At 40.0% G+C, this 23,246-nt stretch overlaps 1 protein-coding gene across 1 annotated transcript in view; it reads right to left on the bottom strand.

Annotated features, from left to right (window-relative positions):
• Positions 1-23,246, bottom strand: part of CATSPERB (catsper channel auxiliary subunit beta) — a 191,888-nt gene that overhangs the window by 115,680 nt on the left and 52,962 nt on the right. Inside the window, exons 6-12 of the mRNA XM_006839633.1 lie at positions 16,813-16,908; positions 16,559-16,677; positions 14,083-14,115; positions 11,354-11,420; positions 8,582-8,628; positions 7,586-7,738; positions 6,421-6,573 (exon numbers count right to left, since the gene is read on the bottom strand). Of these exons, the coding sequence (XP_006839696.1) occupies positions 6,421-6,573; positions 7,586-7,738; positions 8,582-8,628; positions 11,354-11,420; positions 14,083-14,115; positions 16,559-16,677; positions 16,813-16,908 (668 nt within the window). The remainder of the gene's footprint in view (positions 1-6,420; positions 6,574-7,585; positions 7,739-8,581; positions 8,629-11,353; positions 11,421-14,082; positions 14,116-16,558; positions 16,678-16,812; positions 16,909-23,246) is intronic.

The following is a 23,246-nucleotide window of genomic DNA, read 5'->3' as shown; positions in this document are numbered from 1 at the left end:
AAGTGACTGGCTTACAAGGTTTCAAGAGGGAGCTTAGTTTAAGGGGGGAGGGGGAAGAAAGAGTCCCCACTGAATAGCTATCATCTTGTTTAGATGGGTCTGGTGAAAAGAGATGGGTATAAGATTTGTAAGATTCAATGGTGAATAATTGTTATCAAGACTAATCACGACTGTCACAATAGTAAAGGTAGAAATTTTGTAACAAAAAAAGGGGAGTGGTTAATCCAGAAACAGAGGACCCTAGGACCATCAAGAGAGGAACGCACAAGCAGAATGTGGGACCTTATCCAGAGAAGCAGCAGCGCCAGAGATGGAGGCAGAGATGGGAGCATGGAGAGGAGGAGTGGCTGAGGACTCTAGATTCATCAACTAAGAAGAGAAGGACTAAGAGCTGGTGGCCAGGAGCAGACTTGCAGAATGTGCCCTTTGGAGATGTAAATTATAATATATGCCTGAGTGGGTTTTTTTGTTTTGTTTGTTTTTAAAAAAAGCTAAAGTGGATGTAGAGAAATACTGTTAACTGATGGTACATGGAGGGGATTATAATCAATGTAATGAAACAGGGTATATGATTTGCTGCATGTAAAACTGATGATATGCCCTGTAAACTTTCACTCAATCCACAATAAAAACCTTAAATAAAAAAAAATAATAAAATACATGATTTTCCTTGCTTAGGTTTTCACTGAACTGAGCCATATCGTAAGCTCTACTAGACTCATTTTTTTAGGAATCATTTGTCTTTCCTTAGTCACCGTAAATGTATGTTCAACTATAGTCCTGTTTCTCAGCTTAACTTTGGAGGACACCATGTAAAGTCCTTCAGCTTCAGTTCCACCTGTTTATTGTCTACAGTCAAAACGCACGTCCATAAAAAAAAATTCTGAGGTATATACATATTGAAAAAAGTTCTGGTCTAGATACTTCGTAACTGTTAAGTTCAAGTACGATAGCTCCATAAGCCACTATGTTTCCAAGCCACAGGCCCTAGGAATCCTAGAAGACAGTAGATGCATCACTTTAGAAAAACGGACAGCAAAGGACGCAACGAAGTCAGAGGATTACACTGAGAATGGAGAAATCCACGAGAAAGAAGCACAAGATAGAAACTGGGAGAAAACAGAAGCCTAGGACTTCATTGAGATGGTTGCTTGTTATCCGTTAGCATCGAGGACACCACAGAATGGAAGTTGTGTTCCTAGTATTGCTGTTGTTAAGAGTTGTTGAGTCAATTCCAACTCATAGGGACCCTGTGTAGGGTTTCTGAGGAGCTGCTGGTGATTTTGAACAGCTGACATTGCAGTCCAGAACTAACTACCTTGTGGTATCATGACTAATTGCGACCATCACAATGGTAAAGGTAGAAGTTTTGTAACAAAAACGGGGAGTAGTTAATCTTATAGTTCAGAAACAGAGGACCCTAGGACCATCAAGGGAGAAGAGCAGAAGCAGAATGCGCGATCTTATCCAGAGAAGCAGCGACGCCAGAGACAGAGGCAGAGATGAAGACGTGGAGAGAGGGAACAGCTGAGGACTGTAGACTCATGGGAACAGAAGGACTGAGAGCTGGCTGCTGGGAGGCAGACTTGCAGAATGTGCCCTTTGGTGGTGTAAATTATTATATATGTAAATTATATATACAACTAAAATGAATAAAAAGAAACACTGTTAACTGATGGTACATGGAGGGGATTATAATCATTGTAAAGAAACAAAGTATATGATTTGTTAAATGTAAAACTGATGATCTGCTCTGTAAACTTTCACTCAACTTACAATATAAACAACAACAAAACAAACAAACAAAAAACCACCTTGAGGTCCAGTGCTTATCCTACAGTGCCACACCATGGTTCCCAGTATGTTGTTGTTGTTGTTAAGTGTCATTGAGTCAGTTCCGACCCATAGCGACCCTCCAGAGGATTTCCAAGGAGTGACTAGTGAACTTGAACCACCAATCTTGCAGTTCAAACTGACTTTGCCATCTAGTGCATTAACCCACAGTGCCACACCAGGACTCCGGTTCCCAGTATAGTGGTACCAAAAATTCAAGTGTTAAAAGAAAAGGGGAAATTGGAGGATTAAGTGTGAACACTAAAAGAAGTTAAAGGAGTTTCAAGAAGACCTAAGAATAGGGGGTATCACCTTTACAAATATCTAGCTGAGGAGCAGCTGGTGGGTTTAAACTGCTGACCTTGTGGGTCAAACTGATCTTGCAGTCCACTGCACAACTGGACTATGGATTTATTGGGGAGTCCTGGTGTGGCACTGTAGGTTAAGCACTGGATTGATTATTGTAAGGCCAGCAGTTCAAACAAACCAGCCACTCCTTGGAAACAACATAAAAGACAACAATACACATGGACTTCACCAGATGGAAAACACAGAAATCAAACTGACTACATCTGTGGAAAGAGATGATGGGAAGCTCAAAATATTGAATGATGAAGAAAGCATCAAAAGAAGATGGAAGGAACATGCATAGTCTCTGAACCATAAAGAAACGGTTAATGTTCAACTGTTTCAAGAGGTAGCATATGATCAAGAGCCAACAGAACAAGATACTGAAGGAAGATGTCCAAGCTGCACTGAAGGCATTGGCAAAGAACAGGGCTCCGGGAATGGATGGAACACAAACTGAAATCTTTCAACAAACTGGAGGCATTTACTCATCTAGGCCAAGAAATCTGGAAATGAGCTTCCTGGCTAACTGATTGGACGAGATCCATATTTGTGCCCATTCCAAAAAGAGGTGGCCCAATGGAGTGCAGAAATTGGACAATATAAGATCACATGTAAGTAATATTTTACTCAAGATAATTCAAAAACAGTTACAACAGTACATTGAAAGGGTACTTCCAGAGGTTCAGGCTGGATTCAGATGAGGATGTGGAATGAGGGCTATCATTGCTAATGTCAGATGGATTTTGGCTGAAAGTAGAGTGTACCAGAAAGATGTTTACCTGTGCTTTATTGACTATGTAAAGGTTTTCTACTGTGTGGATCATAAGCCATGGATCACACTTCGTAGTATGAGTATTCTGGGACACTTAATTATGCTTATCAGGAACCTATATATAGACCAAGAGACAGTTGTTCAAACAGAATAAAGGGACACTGAGTGGTTTAAAACCAGGAAAGGCGTGCCAGGGTTGTATTCTTTCACCATACTTATTCAATCTGTATGCTGAGCAATAATACAAGAAGCTGGATTATATGAAGAAGAACATAGCATCAGGATTGGAAGTAGACTCATTTAACAACCTGCAAAATGTAGGTGACACAACCTTGCTTATTCAAACTGAAGAGGACTTAAATACTTACAGATGAAGATCAAAGACCAAGGCCTTCAGTATGGGTTGCACTTCAATGTAAAAAGAAAAAAAATACACACCACTGGACCAATAAATAATACCATGATAAATGGAGAATAGTTTGAAGTTCTCAACTACTCAAGCAAGCAGCAGTAAGAAATCAAACAATACATTGCATTAGGCAAATTTGCTGCACAAGATCTACTTAAAGTGTTCAAGAGCAAAGTTGTCAGTTGGAGGACTAAAGTGTACCTGATTGAAGTCATGGTATTTTCAATAGCCCCATATACATGTGAAAGTTGGATAGTATAAAAAAAACCATAAAAGAATTGATGCATTTGAGTTAAGGTGTTGGAGGAGAACATTAAAAGTACTATGGACTGCCAGCAGAACAAACAAATTTATGTTGGAAGAAGTACAACTAGAATGCTCCTTGGAAGCCAAGATGGTCAGACTTCATCTCTCATACTTTGGGTATATTATCAGGAGGGTCCAGTCACTGGAGAAGGACATCATGCTTGGTAAAGTGGAGGGTCAATGAAAAAGAGGAAGACCCCAATGAGATGAATTGGTACACTGGCAGCAGCAGTGGGCACAAGCTTCACACCCATTGTGAGGATGGTGCAGGACTGTGCAGTGTTTGGTTCTGTTATTCATAGGGTAACTAGGAGTCCGAATCTACTTGAAGGTACCTAACCACAACAACAACGAGTTAGAACTGACTCAAAAGCTCTTAACAGCAACAATAGCATGGGCTATTGAAAGAAACCCTGGTAGTGCTGTAGGAGAAGTACTGGACTGCTCACCCGAAGGTCTGCAGTTCAAACCCATCGGCTGTTTCTTAGGAGAAAGATGAGGCTCTTTGGAAAGAACATTAGGGAAATTTGCTGTGGAGCTGTGGGATAAAGCACGGGAATGCAAGGTCGGTTTGAACCACAGGTAGGAACTGACTCAATGGCACTTTACAACAACAACAAACCCTATATGGAGTCCTGGTATGAGGTTGTAGAATAAACACTGGACCGCAAGGTCCACAGTTCAAGCTCACCAGGCACTCCTCAGAGCCCTATGCAGGGTCGTAATGAGTTGGAACCAACTCGACAGCATTCAAACCCTGTCTGAAACGTCTCAATAGCAGTGGGAGTTGGATGGGTTATGAAAAGGTTTCTGGGTGCTGCACGTGGTTTGTGATCGACTGCTAACCTGGGTTTGAACCCACCCAGTGGCACCCCGAAGGAACGTCCTGAAAACCTGTTTCTGTAAAGACGACCGCCAAGAAAACTCTATGGAGCAGTTCTATTCTATACCACATGGGATCGCTGTGTGTTGGAGGTGACTCGATGGCTGCAGTTTTTGGTTTGGCTTATATATGTTTGAGAACCACCACTGAGAGAGGGAATTGTTGGCCTTCATTAAAAGTGTCAGCAGTGCTTCTGTTGTTCTGAAGTTTCATACTCGGTGCTCTTTACTTGTAAACTGGTTGATGTTCCATAGATGGTATTGTTGTTAAGTGCCGTGGAGTTGGTTTTGATTCATAGCAACCCTGGTATAGGGTTTCAGAGGAGCTGCTGGTGGATTTGAACCACTAACCTTGTGGTTAGCAGTCCAGTGCTTAATCTACAACACCACACCAGGACTCCGTAGATGTTATGTTGTTGTTAAGTGCTGTAAAAAGAGTTCCAACTCATAGCAACCCTATATAGGGTTTCTGAGGAGCAGCTGGTGTATTTCAATGGCCTACCTTGGAGTCCTGGTGTGGCGCTGTGCGTTAATGTGCCAGACTGCAAAGCCATATGAACTGCAAGGTTGGCAGTTCAGGCTCACCAGCTGCTCCTTGAAAACCCTATACAGGGTCGCTATGGGTCGGAATCGACTCAATGGCACTTAACAACAACACCTTGCAGTTAAACCAAATATGCAGTCTAGTGCTTATCTTACAGTGCCACACTAGGACTCCATAGATGGTATTTAGTTGTTGTTAAGTGCCATTAAGTCAGTTCCAACTCACAGTGACCCTGTATAGGGAATTCAAGGAGCGGCTGGTGAGTCTGAACTGCTGACTTTGTGGTTCAAACTGACCTTGTGGTCCAGTGCTTATCCCATAGTGTCACACCAGGATTCCATACATGGTATAGCTACTGCTTCCAGGCTGTGGATACAGAACTAGCTGGTTGCAGGTGAGGCCAGAACGTGGAGAATGTTACTAGAAGGAGCTTAATAAACAACAACATTCAAAAGTCAAGGTTGACAAAGTCAGACAAGGAAAGGCAAACATTATATGCTGAAGACAACAGAAAGACAAACATTAAATGCTGAAGAATCAGATCTAAGTTTTACTGATGTTGTTGTTGTTATTAAGTGCCATCAAGTTGATTCTGACCCATAGCGACCCTGTATAGGGTATCCAAGGAGTGACTGGTGAGCTTGAAACACACATTAAATGCTGAAGAATCAGATATAAGTTTTACTGATGTTGCTGTTGTTATTAAGTACCGTCGAGTCGATTGTGACCCATAGCGACCCTGTATAGGGTTTCCAAGGAGTGACTGGTGAGCTTGAACCACCAACCTTGGGGTTCAAACAACTTTTCAGTCTAACACATTAGCCCACAGTGCCACTCTGGGACTCCAAGTTTTACTAGGTTACTAGAAAAATCAAAGTCTGTCAGAATTGGAAAGAAATGTACCTAAATTGACAACATTCAAGATAACTGTGGTATACCCATGTTGTTAAGTACCATCAAGTCAATTCTGACTCATAGCGACTCTGTATGGGGTTTCTGTGGAGTGGCTGGTAGATTTGAACCACCAATGTTGCAATTAAAACCAACCTTACAGTCAAGTGTTTATCCTACAGCACCACACCAGGCCTCCTGGTATACCTGTATCTCATCTCTATCAGTTAGTGAATTAAATGCAAAGGTAAAAGACAGGTAGCTACTAAATTTAACATAAAATAGTCAGTGAGTGTTCATGGTCTTCCCTCCTGCTTCCATAAACTGGACCATCTGAAAGGCTGCCCTCCGTAATTCCTGTATAACCACTCAGTCATGCGCAAGTGCGTGAGTCTCACCTCTACCAGAACAGGAATCTTCACATGTACATACCTGATTCCCATAAGCATATAGAAAATGACTTCGCGGGTGGAATACCATTCCAATGGGAACGGAGAATGATGAAGGAAACACAAATTTTGGAAATCTACTCTGCAAACTTGGTTGGTTATTTTTTAGGATGTTCACGGAGGCAATGGTTTCTTTCTAGAAAGAGATACATACTGCATGAGTAGGTCACACAAGTTTCCCGAGGATTATTACGAGTACAGTTACAGACTGTCAGATTTCCAGTGACTTGGTGTCTGATTAAGATAGGGACGTATCTCCTAGCCCCCCAGAGAGCTGAAAAGATGAGAAATCATCACCATGTAATTACTCTGCCCTTTCTTCCCACAAATACCCATTTCATGGATGCGAATAGTGAAGTTTGAGAGATTACAAACTCTGTCTAAGATTTATAATAAATGACACAGAGAGGTTTATTATACACCCATCATTTGAACTTGGCACATAGATTCTAGTGTCTATGCTAATAACTACCAGGCCAAATTACTGCTAAACAATGCGGATACCCGCGTCTCTCCCCAGTCCTAATGGATCATGATTTTGAGGGTAAGGACTAAGTTTACATAATTTGGAAATGGCTCTAAGAATAATCATAATTCACAGTTATGGTTTAGAGCCTTTGGAATAGAAAATGTAGATCAATGACTATTAATTTCAATGTTTGTTCAGTTAAACTAGTCATTTTATTGAACCTTAAAATGTGTGCAGACTAGACAGTTCATAGTCTCCTGGAGAATTAGCCATTTTCCTGGAGAATCACTGTGCATACAACATCATATTTTCCATTTTTATCAGCTCCATGTCAGATGGTCAGAGGCAAGAAACTGGCAAGTCTCCTAAACTATACTATTAATCATAAACAGTTTTTCTGTAGCCAATTTTATCAGGTGCTACTGACAAAGATGTGATGCTGTGCGTTCATGCGCTGGACCACAAGGTTGGTTTGAACCATAAGGTCGGTGGTTCAAGCTCACCAGCCGCTCCTCGGAAACCCTTTACAGGGTTGCTGTGAGTCAGAACTGACCCGATGACACTTAACAATGACATTGCCAAAGATAACTAGAATGTGAAAAGAACCTCTGATCAGATGACTTTTCTTTTTTGTACGATTTAGTATTAAGAGCAATCACCTCCGGGATATAAGGCCTACCTGGTTAGAGAGCAGGTAGATTCCATTATTACGCTCTATGTCAATAAGAAATGTGATTACTTTTAAAGGGATGGTTTTCACTCCTCTCGAAAGTTGAGGGATGCAAGGAAGCCATTCGTGGAATGGCTCTGCACTGTAAAAACAGGCACTTGACTACAAAAAGAAAAAGGAAAAGTCAGTACCATTCTACAAAGAACTGTAACGTAGCTCTTTATGGTATAAATTGTGTTTCTAGAAGCACTGTATAGATACAGATTTAATGTAGTTAGGCAAATATCATTAACCCCAACACAAAGAAAAAAAAAATCCTCACAACAGCATTATGAAAAATGGAGAAAAGATAGACGTTGCTGAGGATTTCATTTCACTTGGCTCCACAATCAATGGAAGCCCCAATCAAGACATCAAACGATGTATTGCATTGAGCAAAGACGTCACTTTTAAGACTAAGGTGTGCCCAACAAAAACTATTTTCAATCACTTCATATACACACAAAAGATGAACAATGAATAAGAAAGACTGGAGATGATTTAATGCATTGATGATTGAACTAAGGTGCAAGTGAAGAATGTTAATTATGCCATGGACTCACAGAATAAATAAATCTATCTTGGAAGAAGTACACCCAGAATACTTCTAAGAAGCAAGAGAGTTTGTCACATGTAATTTAGACATGTTATTTGGACAGACTAGTTCCTGGAAAAGGACATCATGCTTAGTAAAGTAGAGGGTCAGAAAAAGAGAGGAAGACCTTCAGTGAGATGGTTTGATACACTGGCTTCCAAAATGGGCTCAAACATAGTAATAATTGTGAGGAAGGTACAGGACTTGGCAGTGTTTTGTTGTTAATGGAACCTAACATCAAGAGATACCACTGAGTGATTGTTAAGCCTCTCAGTTCACAGAACTTCCTTCCTTCCTTTTTAAAGAGTATAGCAATTCATGAAATCATGCAGGACAAAATTTCTTACCTTTAAAAATATTCAATACCATACCTCGCTTAGAGTCTTGTTTCTGTCAAAGGTGATAGAAACATAATCAACTATAAAAAACAAAAGTACAGGAATTACAAACAGCATCTATACCTCTAATAGAAGGGTTAGTGCAAATAAATAGACCAGATAAATAAAAATTCTAGAAGGTAGAACTATCTAGGAATTATAGAATATATAATAAATATAGAATTCCATTAATAAATGCTTGAATACATTTTCTTGCAATTATAACAGCATATGCTTATGGTGTAGTGGTTACGAATCGGGCTGCCAACCTCAAGGTCAGCAGTTCGAAATTCCCAGCTGTTCCACAGGAGAAAGATGAGACTTTCTTCTCCCGTAAAGATTTACAGTCTCGGAAACCCTGTACAGGGTCGCTGTGAGTCAGAACCAACTCCACGGCACATAACCACTACCACCACCATGCTTATTATCTCAGAGCTGATCAAATTTTCTTAGATTAAATAAGCCATCTTTGCTCAATGCATTCTATTTTGATTTTGTCACTTTATTTAATTGATATATGGTATCTAGTGCTATCCACAGGTTTTTGGACAATAGGCTAGTAAGGTTACCATGTACTAGTTTTAAGAAGTACATCGCCAGACATTTCTTTCTAGTTTGTCTTAGTCTGAACGCTTTGCTGAAACTTTAATAGTTACAACAATGAGCTCAAACATATCAAAGATGGCACAGGACCAGACAATGTTTCATTCTGTTACATATAGGAGAAGTCAATCAACAAACAACATATGTAAGAGCAAGTCAAAAAGCATCGCTATAGAGATGAGGACATGGTGAGAGGGAACTGAGGACTCTGGACTCCTGGAAAGAAAAAGGCTGTGTGCTGGTGGCCAGGAGGCAGGCTTGCAGAATGTGCCCTTTGGTTGTTTAAATGATAATATATTCCTGAGTGTTTTTTGTACACTGCCCCTCCCCAAACAAAACAAAACAAAATGGAGGGAACAGAAGCATAGTCTGTTGAATGATGATGCATGGAGGAGATTGTAATTATTGCAATGAAATGATGAGTATAAAACCGATGTTCTCCCATGTAAACTATCACTCAAGTCACAATCAAACTTATTAAAGAGCATTGCTACAAAAATCATAGAAACTTCCCTTAAACAAAATATCAAACTGTGAAGCTATTGTTTCTTGACATAGCCTCTGTCTAGGTCTTTACATTTCTGAAGGCGGTATTTCCATCTCTTTTACTCTTTACTGAAGATTTCTGAGCTTGCCAATTTACACCATGCCAAAATGGCAGTTTTATCAAGAAGGATGCGCATGAATGGAGTGTGAGATCCTACCAGGAAAAGCTGCGACAAGAAGCAGTGGTAAGAGAGACACAAGCCCATGGACTGAGAAAGACTGGCTGGCAGAATGTGACCTTAGGACATTTAAGTGAATAGATATTTTTTTGTTTTGTATGTGTTTTATTTGTGGAATATAAGATGTAAAAGAGAAGCCATAGGGAGAAAGTAGGGTAACTATTGTTACAGGGAGGGGATTGTCATCACTGAGATGACACAACACATACAATTTGTTGAATGTAAAGCTCATAATCTTGTCTGTTAAGCTTCAGTTGATTCACAATAAAAAGTTTAAAAGCAAGAAAAGGCAGTTTTTCATCCTCAATGGATGAACTAGAATCCTAGTAGCAAGACAGTCTGACTTCATGCTAATAGATCTTTAACTCAAATTCACTTTCAAAAGTTTCTTTGTTTCTTCCAAATATTCCTTGAGTCTTGGGAGCAAAAGTAAGAATAAAGGCACAAGAGAAGGGCTGTGGGGTAAGGTTTCCCAATGTGATCCTGGCAGGACAGCCTTTGCTACTTTAGAAAATGAACTGGTGCATTTTCATAAAGGAAAAAAAAACCATTAAAAACCTCAATTCCTCGTTGTAACTTTCCTAGCCTTTTTCTCACCTGCAGAGTTTTCAGTTTTCTTAAAATGTTACCCTGATAAGGTTCTGTGCTCTTTTAGAAAATCTATCAATATTATAAAAGTAAATCCCCAAAACAAACAGTTGCCATAAGTTTCTGAGCTAACCTGTCTTGAATTTAAGTGGCTCAGCAGATCCTCTCAGAAGCCACTATTTTGATTAGACCTTAATTTTGAAGGAACCTTAATGTGATTAAGACAAGAATAGTTACTGAGAGAACTTGTCTGCAGCCAGCTATTGATCATAGAGAAATGTTTCAAGTCATTTCGTTTGGAATAAACCAGAACATGAATATAACTCTAGTAGCAATACTTTTTGACTTCAGGTTACTATATCTTTAACGAAAATTCACCTTCAAGTAGAAGTTTTGTTAAAAAAATGGAGGAGTAGTTAATCTTACAGTCCAGGAACAGAGGACCTCCTGGGACTATCAAGGGAGAAGAGTACAGGTGGGGTGTGGAACCCTATCTAGAGAAGCAGCAACACCAGAGATGGAGGCAGAGATGAGGACATGGAGAGAGGGAGCAGCCGAGGACTCTAGATTCATGGGAAGAGAGGGACTGAGACCTGGCAGCCAGGAGGCAGACTTGCAGAATGTGCCCTTTGGTGGTTTAAATTATTATATATACCTGAGTGTTTTGTTTTTTTTAAAGAGCTAAAATGAATAGAGAGGAATGCTGTTGACTGATGGCACATGGAGGAGATTATAATCATTGTAATGAAACAGAGTGTATGATTTATTGAATGTAAAACTGGTGATCTGCCCTGTGAACTTTCACTCAAATCACAATAAAAATGTAAAAAAAAAAAGAAAGAAAATTCACCTTCAAAACTTTCCTTGTTAGCAAAGCAATTTTCATTATACCACAGTTTCCCTTTGACGTAGTCACCCTATGAAGGTAAACAAACATCTATTAGGCAATATGTATTCTTAAAACAGAAAAAAATCATTGAAAATGAAAAGTTGTAGAGTTTAAATATGTGAAGCAAATCTATATAAATAAAATCAAAGGCTGTAGTATTAGGATAAGAAACAAGATTATACATTTTGAACAATATACAAAGAGGAATAAGAAGAAAAGAAATTTTACATCAATTAGCAAATGTTAATCTGTCCTGAAGGAGCTCTGGTAGCATAGTGCTTACGAGTTGGACTGCTAATCTCATGGTCAGCAGTTCAAAATTACCAGTGGTTCTTTAGGAAAAAGATGAGGCTTTCTGCTCTCATAAAGATTTACAACTTCAGAAACCCTGTAACAGGGTTGCTATGAGTTGGAATTGACTCCACGGCACATAACCACCACCACCATCACAAATCTGCCTTGGAAGATCTACAGCCAGAATGCTCTTTGAAGCGAGGATGGAGAGATTTTTGTCTCAGGTACTTTGGAGATGGGAAGGACCAGTCAGTGGAAAAGGACATGCTTGGTAAAGTAGAGGGTCATTCAAAAAGAGGAAGACCCTCAATGAGATGAATTGACTCAGTGGCTGCAAGAATGAGATCGATCATAATGACTGTCAGGATGGCACAAGACTTGGCAGTGTTTCGTTCTGTTGTACATAAGGTTGCTTTGAGTTGGAATCAACTCAATGGCACTAACAACAATGAAATATACACCCTTCCAGCACCCGCCACATATACTGCCTTTCTGCAGTTGCCAGAAGTTCTTGGCCTTTTATCACGATTCCTCACTAGTTCCAACCAGGCTTGAGGGGACTTCACAGATGCCAGAGAGCAGCAACAAGCAACAGGATGATTATATGTTGTGCATGTTTTCCCCACGTGAGCATCTTTTCAGTTGAAATGTACCGGAGCTTTATATGGTAACTTTTTTTTTTCTTCTTAGTATTTCGTAACATGACAATTCATGATAGAATTGGTATATTAGAATTGATGAAATATATTATCATAAAGATGTAACTAAGTCAATTTAACTTCCCAAATAGGGTAAATGTGCTTGAAGGGAACCCCTGCTAACTCTTTTCATCTTCTGTTTGCTGATTTGTGATCCAGGATAACGCTGACAAGAATGAGTAAACCTGTGTCCTTAGCACAGTACTTGGTTGAGGAGAGGAGAGTACGCTCTCTTATTGTATAACATGTCTTCCTTCCCCCATTTCCCCCAACTGCTGGCTAGCTGATTCTGAATCACAGTGGCCCTGTAGGACAGAACAGAACTGCTTAATAAGGTTCCCAAGATGGTAAACCTTTATGGAAGCAGATAGCTTCATCTTTCTTTTGTGGAGTGGATGGTGGGTTTGAACCTCTGACCTTGTAGCTAGTAACCCAATACTTAACCCACATCACCACCAGAGCTCCTTAGAATATACATTGTTGTGTTATTGTTGTATGCCTTAGTCATTCAAAATCCCAGCAACCCTGTGAGAGCGGCTGGTGGATTTGAACCGCTGATCTTGCTATGAATCGGAGCAGACTCAGTGGCACTTAATAACACAGCAATATTTATTAATTTCCTTTATTAGTGTAACTTATTCAAGTGTTTCAAAAAGAGGAAACATTTCCAGATGTCTGTAGTATTGAGTATTGTTGTTAAGTGCCATTGAGTCAGTTCTGACCCATAGCAATACTGTATAGGGTTTCCAAGGAGTGGTTAGTGAGCTTGAACTACCAACCTTGCAGTTCAAACCGACTTTGCAGTCCAGTGCATTAACCCACTAGTCTCTAATAGGCCTTGGTAGGCTTTCCTCAGTAAAAGCATAAGTGTGCTGTTTTTAGGGTCTCCAAAAATGCCAAGACACTCAAATAGTTCAAAGACAGATTGATATGAGATATGTATACCCCTTTCAAAGAAGCCCATGTAGTACAGTGATGAAGAGCGGCTAAGTGCTCAGTTGCTAACTGAAAGGTTGGCCGTTCAAACATACCAGTGGGTGAAAGATACTGCCGATTGTTTCCTTAAAGATTTCAGCTCTAATCTGTCCTAGAGGATTGCTAAGAGGATCCGATAGGACAGGATGGGTTTGGTTTGGATGCTCCTTCCACGTTGGCCTTCTCTGTGGAAGTTTAGAATCTACAGACCTGGGAATCTTCAGTAGACATACTGGAGGATGCAGAGCAGGGTCAGAAACCATTTATTGGCCTTCTTTCTTTGTAACTGATGGATGATTCTTTTTACCTCTGCTGATGGAAAGCTTTGGGATTGGATGTTTTAGAATATAGGATTCTATTTTTTCTTTCTTCTTCTTTTTTTTAAGTAACTATCTTTTACCTTAGTATGTATGTTGAACTGTATGTATTACTAGGACATACTCAAAAGTTACTCTCTGTATTGTACCTCCTCTCAAACAAGGATTTTGTTGTTGTGTGCTACTGAGTTACTTCTGATTCATAGTGACCTCATGCACAACACAACAAAACACTCCCCAGTTCTGTGCCTTTGTTGCTGCCACTTTGTCAATCCATTTCACTGAGGACTTTTCTTCTTTTTTCTCTAACTCTCCACTTTACCAAGTGTAATGTCCTTCTCATCTCTTAACTCACTAAGTAAACACAAGCCTTTTAATTAACCCTTAGAAATGTAAAGTTTCTTACCCTTTCAAAACCACAAAATTCTGCCCTTGAAAACTGGAAGGAAAAAAAAAAGAAACCTTTATTTTGGCTTGGACAAAAATTGATAGTAGGTGTAACAAAACATGACAATTTAAATTATACCAAAGGAAAGTATGTTGTTGTTTTACATATCGTAGTAATTAGGATTCTTAGTCACTAAAACTGATCTCTGAAGTACTTTAAACAAGATCCTAGAGACACGCCTCTCCACCCTCTCAGACTTTGCATTCTTCCAACATTTAGTTAATTAATTTATCCCTTAACTTATTTCCAGAGAGGATTTGAGACCAAAAGCACACAGTTTAATGATTCCTATAATGGGGTTATGGAAGTGTCCAGGAAGACACTGTTCTTGTTACCTGGTGTTGTTAGTTATAACCAAGATACCACGAGTGATGGCTTTAACACTCAGAAACTCATTCTCTCAAGTCTACAAAGCTCAAAATCCAAACTCAAGGAGCGGGCGCTGGGGGAGGGGCTTCTCTCTATGTTGTCTTTTTGGCTTCTGCTCAAAGACCACCTTCATGTGGCTTGTCATCCTCTCTTCCCCCATCCCTGATTCCCTGCTTCCTTGTTTAATCTCTTTTATATCTCAGAAGAAATTGACTCAATCCTGTCTCATTAACATAACAAGTGCAACCCATTCCAAAATGGAACTCTAACCATAAGCATTATTGTTGTTGTTAAGTACCAGTGGTGTCAGTTCTGACTCATAGTCTGTATACGGTTTCTGAGGAGCAGTGGGTGGGTTTGAACTGCCAACCTTGTGGTTTGCAGTCCAGTGTGATCCTACTGTGCCACACCAGGAGTCCAACCATATTCATAGAGGTTAGAATTTACAATATAACAATATATATTGTTCATGCCATAACACACACTAAATGTACTGCCCATTTGGGTTTAGGGGGCACATACTAGCCTGTTACTTTCTACTTTGTTACTTTATTTCTTCTGCCCCACCCCTTGCAATGCAGAAATCTGGGTTTTATGATACTCCAACCCTGCTGATGTCTCGGTGTTTTCTTTTGTAAAAAGTTTATTTTACTTTTGTTGGTGTTGTTTGAGACTATACACAGGAGAGTACACACCAGTTGGATAGTTTCTACGTGTACCGTTCAGTGATATGGACCACATTCTTCAAGTTGTGCAGCCCTTTTCACCCTCCTTTTCTGAGTTGTTCTTCTCCCCCTAAGTTTCCTCTCTGACCTTTCAGGTTGCTACCGTCAGTTATGCAACATAAGACAGTGTAGCTCGCCTGACTTCTTCCACTCGCTGCTTTTACAATTACAGAAGAGGTACAACCAAAGACCCGGTCTATTGGTTGATTGAGTGACAGATGGTGCTTTCTCATGGTTGATGAGGAAAGACTGAGGGCTGTGGATAGTCATGGTGGTGGTGAAGGTGGTGTGGAGTCAGTTCCGACTCCTAGTGACCCTGCCTAGGGTTTCTGAGGCTGTAAATGTTTACGGAGGAAGAAAGCCTCATCTTTCTCCTGCAGAACGGCTGGTACTTTTGAACTACTGACCTTAAGGTTAACAGCCCATTTCATAACCACTAAGATTCTATAGAGCTCCTTGTGCATATTCATATACCTGGAGAAAGATGCTCATCACCATGTTAAGAAAAATCTGCCTCACAACCAATAAAATTGTTCCCTCTTTACACCCTTTATCTCTTCTCCAAGGAGCCCTGGTAATGCAGTCATTATGAGCTTGGCTGCTAACCAAAAGGTCAGTGCTTCAAACTTACCATCAGAAGTGGCAGTCAGCTTCCGTGAAGACGACAGCCTTGGAAACACTCCGGGGAAGTTCTCATCTGTCCTCTACGGTCACTAAGGCTCACCATTGGCCTGCTGCCAATGAGACCTTTTCTCCTCCTGCTCCTAAATGTTTATCACTGTTGTGAGTTACCATGAGGTTCATGGAGCTGCCCGACAGGCTCAAACTGCCAACTTTTCAGTTAGCAGGCAAGTGCTTACCCACTGAATTACCAGGACTCCCTAAATATTTATCACTGGTCTAGTTTCTATTCTGATAAATTTTGGTAGGGATGTGTTACATGTTTAAGAACTTGATGGCTTGCATAGTCTCACATAAACCTATATATATTCCCCTTCTTTCAACTTAGTTTTATGTTACTTTGTAATACTACATTACCTCAGCATATTTAGGGGGAACATATGCTGCTATAACTCAAAGAGTGAAAAAATATTTTCTACACACATGTATTTAAAACTTACAAATTTGTGCAACAATAATACTAGCATTGTTTCCAAACTCTGTATTTAGTAGTACCAGGCAAAGGACTAAGACGGTATACTATTGCTTTTACATTGTTTAAAAGGAAGAAGCATTTCAGCTCTGAAGTGGACTGAACATAACACAAAAGTCAAATCTTTCTTCTTTCTGTGACAGAAGACAGTTAAGGTTATCTAAGACTTGCAAGGAAATTCACCTACCTTTAAGGCTGAGGCTGATGGGGAACGAAGATCTCTACTTACAAAAAGACCCAAAGAGGTGAGAATAACTAGAAAATGATTTGTTAAAACTATATCCACCACTGAAAGGTCTGTGAGGTCTAAAGGAAGAAAAATCACACCATGGGTTAAAAGTAGGGAAAAAAAAAAAGTGAACTCTTCAACAAAGCAAAGAGATTTCATAAATATTTATCAAATCACTGACGGAAGAGAAATGCTGAAGTTAGGAAAATTACCTTCTTCAAGTTCGGAATAGATATTCTCTGTCATGTTATACCACGTGGTGTTATCATATTTCCAAAATCCAGAAAAGCTTAGGCCTATGTAAATGCCTAACATGGAGAAAAAGAAAGAACAATGAAGGGGAATTGTTACAATTAAGTTTACAAAGCTATGAACTCAGTTTTATAGCACTAGGTCTTTAGGGGCTAGAATCTAGCTGTATCGGGTCCATCTTTTGCCCTATTCTCTTGCTCAACCCTCCTGCCTACTCCCCTCCCCTCAATTTGAATATCACTAAAGGGTAGGGTCACTTTTATTAATATATAACAGCTTCTGATTCTGCCTTCCCCAAATTTAATGATACATTTCATGGGTAAAGTCAAGGGTAGTGAACAAGCTAGAAAGACGATTTCTTTCACCATCTTTTTTTAATGAGGAAAGAGAAAGAAAATCAAATTACTATTACTAGTCACAAACATTCAGATCCATCACCATGGAATCAATTCTGACTCATGGCAATCTGTGTGTCATTACCGAGTCCCAGTGCCGTTGAGTACGTGCCAGCTCATAGCGACCCCACAGGGACAGAGTAGAACTGCTTCCTACAGTTTCCAAAGCTGTACAGCTAGACAGAAGCAGACTGCCTCGTCTTTCTCCTGAAAAGCAGCTGGTAGGTTTGAGCTGAAAATCTTTTGCTTAACCCACTGCACCAACAACTGTCCAAGTAAAGTGTGTTTCTTGGCTGCAATCTTTATAGAAGCAGACTGCCAAACCTTTCTTCTGCAGTGCCCCTGGTTGGTTCAAACCGCCAACCTTTAGGTTAGTGGCTGAGTGAATGCCATTTGTGTCACCAGGCACCTTATTTTTATTGTTAGAGATAAGAAATATGACCATGGTGGAAAGTTACAAAGAAATGCCAGACAGTTCTATCTTATTCATCTTAATATGAGTGCACTGGGAATAAAAAATTCAATGAAGGATTTATAGATACTGTTTTGGGGACTCAACTGGGGTAAAAATTCTGGTGTTGACAAATTTAAATATTTAATAAACAGAGAGCAACAAAACATGGGGTTAGGGTTGTAGTTCCAAGCATGCCATGGCAAGCTGTATATGGAAGTCAAATCTACAAGCCAAGAGGTTAAATTTAGAAATGAAGTCACCAAACTAGAGCACAAACCAAGAGATTTATAGTCAGGTTGGGAGAGACACAGAAAACTGGACACAAAATCAGGGTTGAAAAGAACCAGTAAGAGCTAAGAAGGATAAGAGAAATACTATGGCTTAAAGCCCTTGGCTGAAATAATGGAGGGTCATCAATAGCCAAGTAACTGCTTGAGAATCATAAAATAAGGCTGTACTGGAAAATATCAAGACATTTACTTTCTCATACTGGATCAGGGTGGGCTAGAGTAGAGTGAACTTAGAGGAGAATGCTAGAATATGAGGCCAAAGAAGTGAACAGATCTCATAGGGCTTTGGAGACCAACCTTAATGGCAAAAGGACACTACTGAACTGTTTGAAGTGATAGGATCTGGTTTCCTTTAAGAAAATCATACCTATGGGCTGTACTGGGGCAACAGGGAGACTTCCTGTTTTAAACTTGGCTCTTTAGAGATGTAAAACAAATGAAACTTATATATGTGTATATATAAAGACAAGTGTATCATAAGGAGATGGCTCACAGTTAGAGAGGTGGCAAGTCCCAAGTCCATGGGTCAGATGAACTAAGAACAGTAGGTCAGGCAGCAGACAGGCAGGCATTTGGGGCAGGTAAGATGGAAGGAGAGTCCTGGTGTGGCATTGTGGGTTAATGCATTGGACTGCAAGGTAGGTTTGAACCACAAGGTTGGCAGTTCAAGCTCACCAGCTGCTCCTCAAAAACTCTACATAGGGTCACTATGAGTCAGAACCGACTCGACGGCACTCAACAAAAACAAGAACAAGATAGAAGGCTGCTGACAATGCTCAGAATCCGTGGGCAATAGAGTAGATCACTGTCTCAACTTCAGATGACAAGCCAGATGCAGGATCTAGACCCAGCAAATAGCAGTAAGTTGTACCTGAATGTCCAATATATAGAAAGCAGGCTCCACTCCTGGGGAAACATCCTTTCATTTGGTTGGCTGCTCCTAACAACCATCATCATGGAGTTGATTACATTAGATCCCATCATGGGATAACTACATCTCAACTGCCAATCCACCAAGAAGCCTGGCCCAGACAAGCATATACAAAACCTTAACTATCACACTATCTAAGGGACTGTGAATTCTAGAAGAAAAACATCTTAACTTGATGAAAGGTTTTAAAAAAGGATGTTGCTGTTGTTAAGTGTCATCAAGTTAGTTCTGACTCATAGCAAGCCTGTATAGGGTTTCCAAGGAGGGGCTGGTGGATTTGAACCACCAACCTTGTGGTTAGTAGTCAAGTGCTTATCCTCCAGTGCCACATCAGGAATCCTAAGGATAGACCCTGAAGGTAGCACCATTCTGGAATGGGTGAGAATAAGAAGAGTCAAGAGTGTGTCTTAGGTTTCAGTTTTGAGCATTTGGATGCTCACTGGGATGTGGAATACAGGGGAGGTAGAGATTTTAGAAGAAAAATCTATAGTTCTGGATTAGATTTACTAAATATGAGACATCAAGAAGAAATATAAAACAGACAATAGTATATATGAATTTGATCTCAAAGAAGCAGTCGGCACCAAACACACAGATTTGGAAATCATCATCAGTGAGGATGACTTTGGTCCTATGAGACTGGATTAAGTTTGCTGGTGAGAGAAAGTGGTTATGTAAGAAAAGCATCAAGGACAAAGCCTTGGATTCACCAGCATTTACTGTTGTTGTTGTTGTTAAGTGCCATTGAGTTGGTTGCAACTCATAGTGACCCTCTACAGGGGTTCTGAGAAATGACTGGTGGGTTTGAACCAGCAACCTTGCAGTTAGAAGTCCAGTGCTTATCTGACGGCACTAGCTAGCCTAGCAAACTGAGAAAGAGTGACCGATGATGTAAGAAAAAAGCAGTAGAGGGAAGAAGCATCAAGAAAGTCAAGAGAAGAAAAGTGTTTTGAGAGGTATCAATGTTGCTGAGAGGGAAAGTACAATGAGGATAAAGAATTAGCTATATGAACTCCTAGTGTGGAACTGTAGAATCAGCACTGGACTTCAAATCACAAGGTTGGCAGTTCAAACCCACCAGCTGCTCCCTGAAAACCCTACACAAGGTCACTATAAGTCAGAACCGATTCAACATCACTTAATAACAACAACATATGGAGTTCTAGTCTGGCACTATAGGGTAAGCATTGGACTTCTAATTCCAAGGTGGTTCAAATGTACCAGCGGCTCCTCGGAAACCCTGTACAGGGTCACTATGTTGGAACTGATTCAAGGGCACTTAACAAAAACATATGAAGATCATGCATGACCTTGCAAAGAAATACTTCAGCAGCATGGTGGGAATAAAAGTCTGACTTTAACAACATGAAGATTAAATGGGAGATGAAAAAACAGCAGCATCTACAATAAATTTTTCCACAAATTTTGTTTGAAGAGAAAAAGAGAAATTTGTTGTTGTTAAGTGCCATTGAATCAGTTCCCACCCGTAGCAACACTGTACAGGGTTTCCAAGGAGCAGCTGGCGAGCTTGAACTGCAGACCTTGTGGATGAGAAATAGGGGTGGGAAAAAGTTAAATAAATGACAATTTTACTTAAGATGGAGTGTATGCTTGTGTGCTCATGGCTATGATCCAATAAGGAGAGCTTGATGATGCACAAGAGAAAGGTGACAATTACAGAGATAAAACAGGAGCCAGGTTATTGAGATGGCTGGAGGAAAGGGGGCTGAGTGCATAAAGGATGAGGAATGGCCCGCAGTAGCAAGCAGCAGAGAAACACCAGGTACAAAGGTGAAGCATGCAAGGTCATATGCAGGTAGGATTTGCAGGTGCAAGGAGGAAAGCCTTCCTGGGATCAGTTCTTACTTTCTCTGTGAAATATTAGACAGAGTCACAGCTAGGAGTGAGAATGAAAAGAAGGCAAAACAGAGTGTCCTCGGAGTGCAGAGACAGCTGATAACATCACTTTGGAGACTGGGAACAGAAACATACTAGAAAAGAGTGATAGGATTTCTGGGCAGTGCTAAATATTCATTTGAGATTTGTAATCAGGAATTTAAAGTGAGACCAGTAAGTGTGATTTTTAAATGGGGTCAATGTGTAGTTCTTTTTTCTAGGAATATATATATATATATATGTATATTTTAAAGTTTTTATTGTGAATTATGTATTAGTTTACATGGGAGAACATTATTTTTACATTTATCCTATCATATTTCATTGCATTGCAATGATTACACTCCCCTGCATGCATCATCAAACAACAAAAGGGTACACCCTTCATGCCTGTCCCCCAGCCTCCAGCACACAGCCCCTCTCCCTCCCTGAGCCCAGAGTCCCAGGCCGCTCCTCTCCACGTCATCGTCTGTGCCTCCATCCCTGGTGTCACTGTTTCCCCAGACAGGGTCCCACTCTTGGCTTTTCTATTTGCTCCTCCAATTCAGGAGTGGAGGAAGTTTTAACTGGGGTTGGTCAGACAAAGAAGGGAGAGAAGGCCAAGGTAGCTACAAAAAGATTTATAAAGGTAGACTATACATTTATTTGAATACCTTCTTTAGACAGCATAAGAGACAACTATACACATGGACCTCGCCAGATGGAATACATAGAAATCAAATTGACTACATCTGTGGAAAGAGATGATGGAAAAGCTCCATATCATCAGTGAAAACAAGGCCAGGGGCAGATTGTGGAATAGATCATCAATTGCTCATATGTAAATTCAAACTGAAGTTGAAGAAAATGAAAACAAGTCCACGAGAGCCAAAATATGACCTTGAATATATCCCACCTGAACTTAGAAATCATCTGAAGAACAGATTTGATACATTAAACACTAAAGACTGAAGACCAGAAGAGTTGTGGGGTGTTATCAAGAACATCATACATGAAGAAAGCAAAAACTCATTGAGAAGACAAGAAAGAAGGAAAAGGTCAAAATGGATGTCAGAAGAGACACTGAAACTTGCTCTCCAGCGTAGAGATGCTAAAGCAAATGGAAGAAATGAGGAGGTACAAAAGCTGAACAGAAAATTTCAAAGATGAGCCCGAGAAGATAAAGACAAGTATTACAACAAAATGTGCAAAGATCTGGAATCAGAAAACTGAAAAGGAAGAACACGCTCAGCATTTCTCAAGCTGGGGGAACTGAAGAAAAAGTCAAGCTTCAACTTCCGTTATTGAAGAATTCTCTGGGCAAATTATTGAATGATGCTTTAGATGCAAGGAATTCACAGAGTTATACTGTGCCAAAAGGAAATGGTTGATGTTCTACTGTTTCAAGAGGTAGCATATGATCATGAACCAATGATACTGAAGGAAGAAGTCCAAAGTGCATTGAAGGAATTGGCAAAGAACCAGGCACCAGAAATTGATAGAATAAAAATTGAAATCTTGCAAGAAAGTGAGGTGGCACAGGAGGCATTCACTCATCTCTGCCAAGAAATTTGGAAGACAACTATCTGTCCGACTGATTGGAAGAGATCCATATTTGTGCCCATTCCAAAGAGAGGTGACCCAACGGAATGTGGTAATCATCGATCTCTTTGATATCCCATGTGAGTAAAGTTTTACTAAAAGTAATAGAGAAATGGCTGCAAGCATACTTTGACAGAGAACTTCCAGAGGTTCAAGCTGGATTCAGAAGTGGCCATGGAATGAGGGATATCATTACTGATATCTGATGGATTTTGGCTGAAAGCAGAGAATATCAGAAAGATGTTTACCTATGCTTTATTGATTATGCAAAGGCCTTTGATTGTGTGGATCATGACAAGCTATGGACAACATTGTAAAGTATGAGTATTCCTGAACACTGAATTGTGCTCTTGAGGAGTCTGTACCTGGACCAAGAGGCAGTTGTTTGAACAAAACATGGGAACACTGAATGTTTAAAATTAAGAAAGGTGAGCGACAAGGTTGTATTCTTTCACCATACTTATTCAACCTATATGCTAAGCAAATAATCCGAGAAGCTGGGTTCTATGAAGAAAAACATGGCATGAGGATTGGAGGAAGACACACTAACAACCTGTGATATGCAGATGATACAACCTTGCTTACTGAAAGTGAAGAAGACTTAAAATATTTACTGAAGAAGATCAAAGAGCACAGCCTTTGGTATGGATTGCATCTTAATGTAAAGAAAACAAAAATCCTCACCACTGGACCAATAAACAACATTCTTATCATGGAGAAAAGATTGAAGTTGTCAGGGACTTCATTGTTCTTGGATCAACTATCAACACTCATGGAAACAGCAGTCAAGAAATCAAATGACGTATTGCATTAGGCAAATCTGCTGCACAAGACCTTTTTAAAGTGT

Source organism: Chrysochloris asiatica, unplaced genomic scaffold (genome assembly GCF_000296735.1).
Source record: "Chrysochloris asiatica unplaced genomic scaffold, ChrAsi1.0 scaffold00025, whole genome shotgun sequence".
Lineage (NCBI taxonomy): Eukaryota > Metazoa > Chordata > Mammalia > Afrosoricida > Chrysochloridae > Chrysochloris > Chrysochloris asiatica.
The sequence above is the reverse complement of the archived record's forward strand: the minus strand, read 5'-3'. Positions and strand labels throughout refer to the sequence as shown.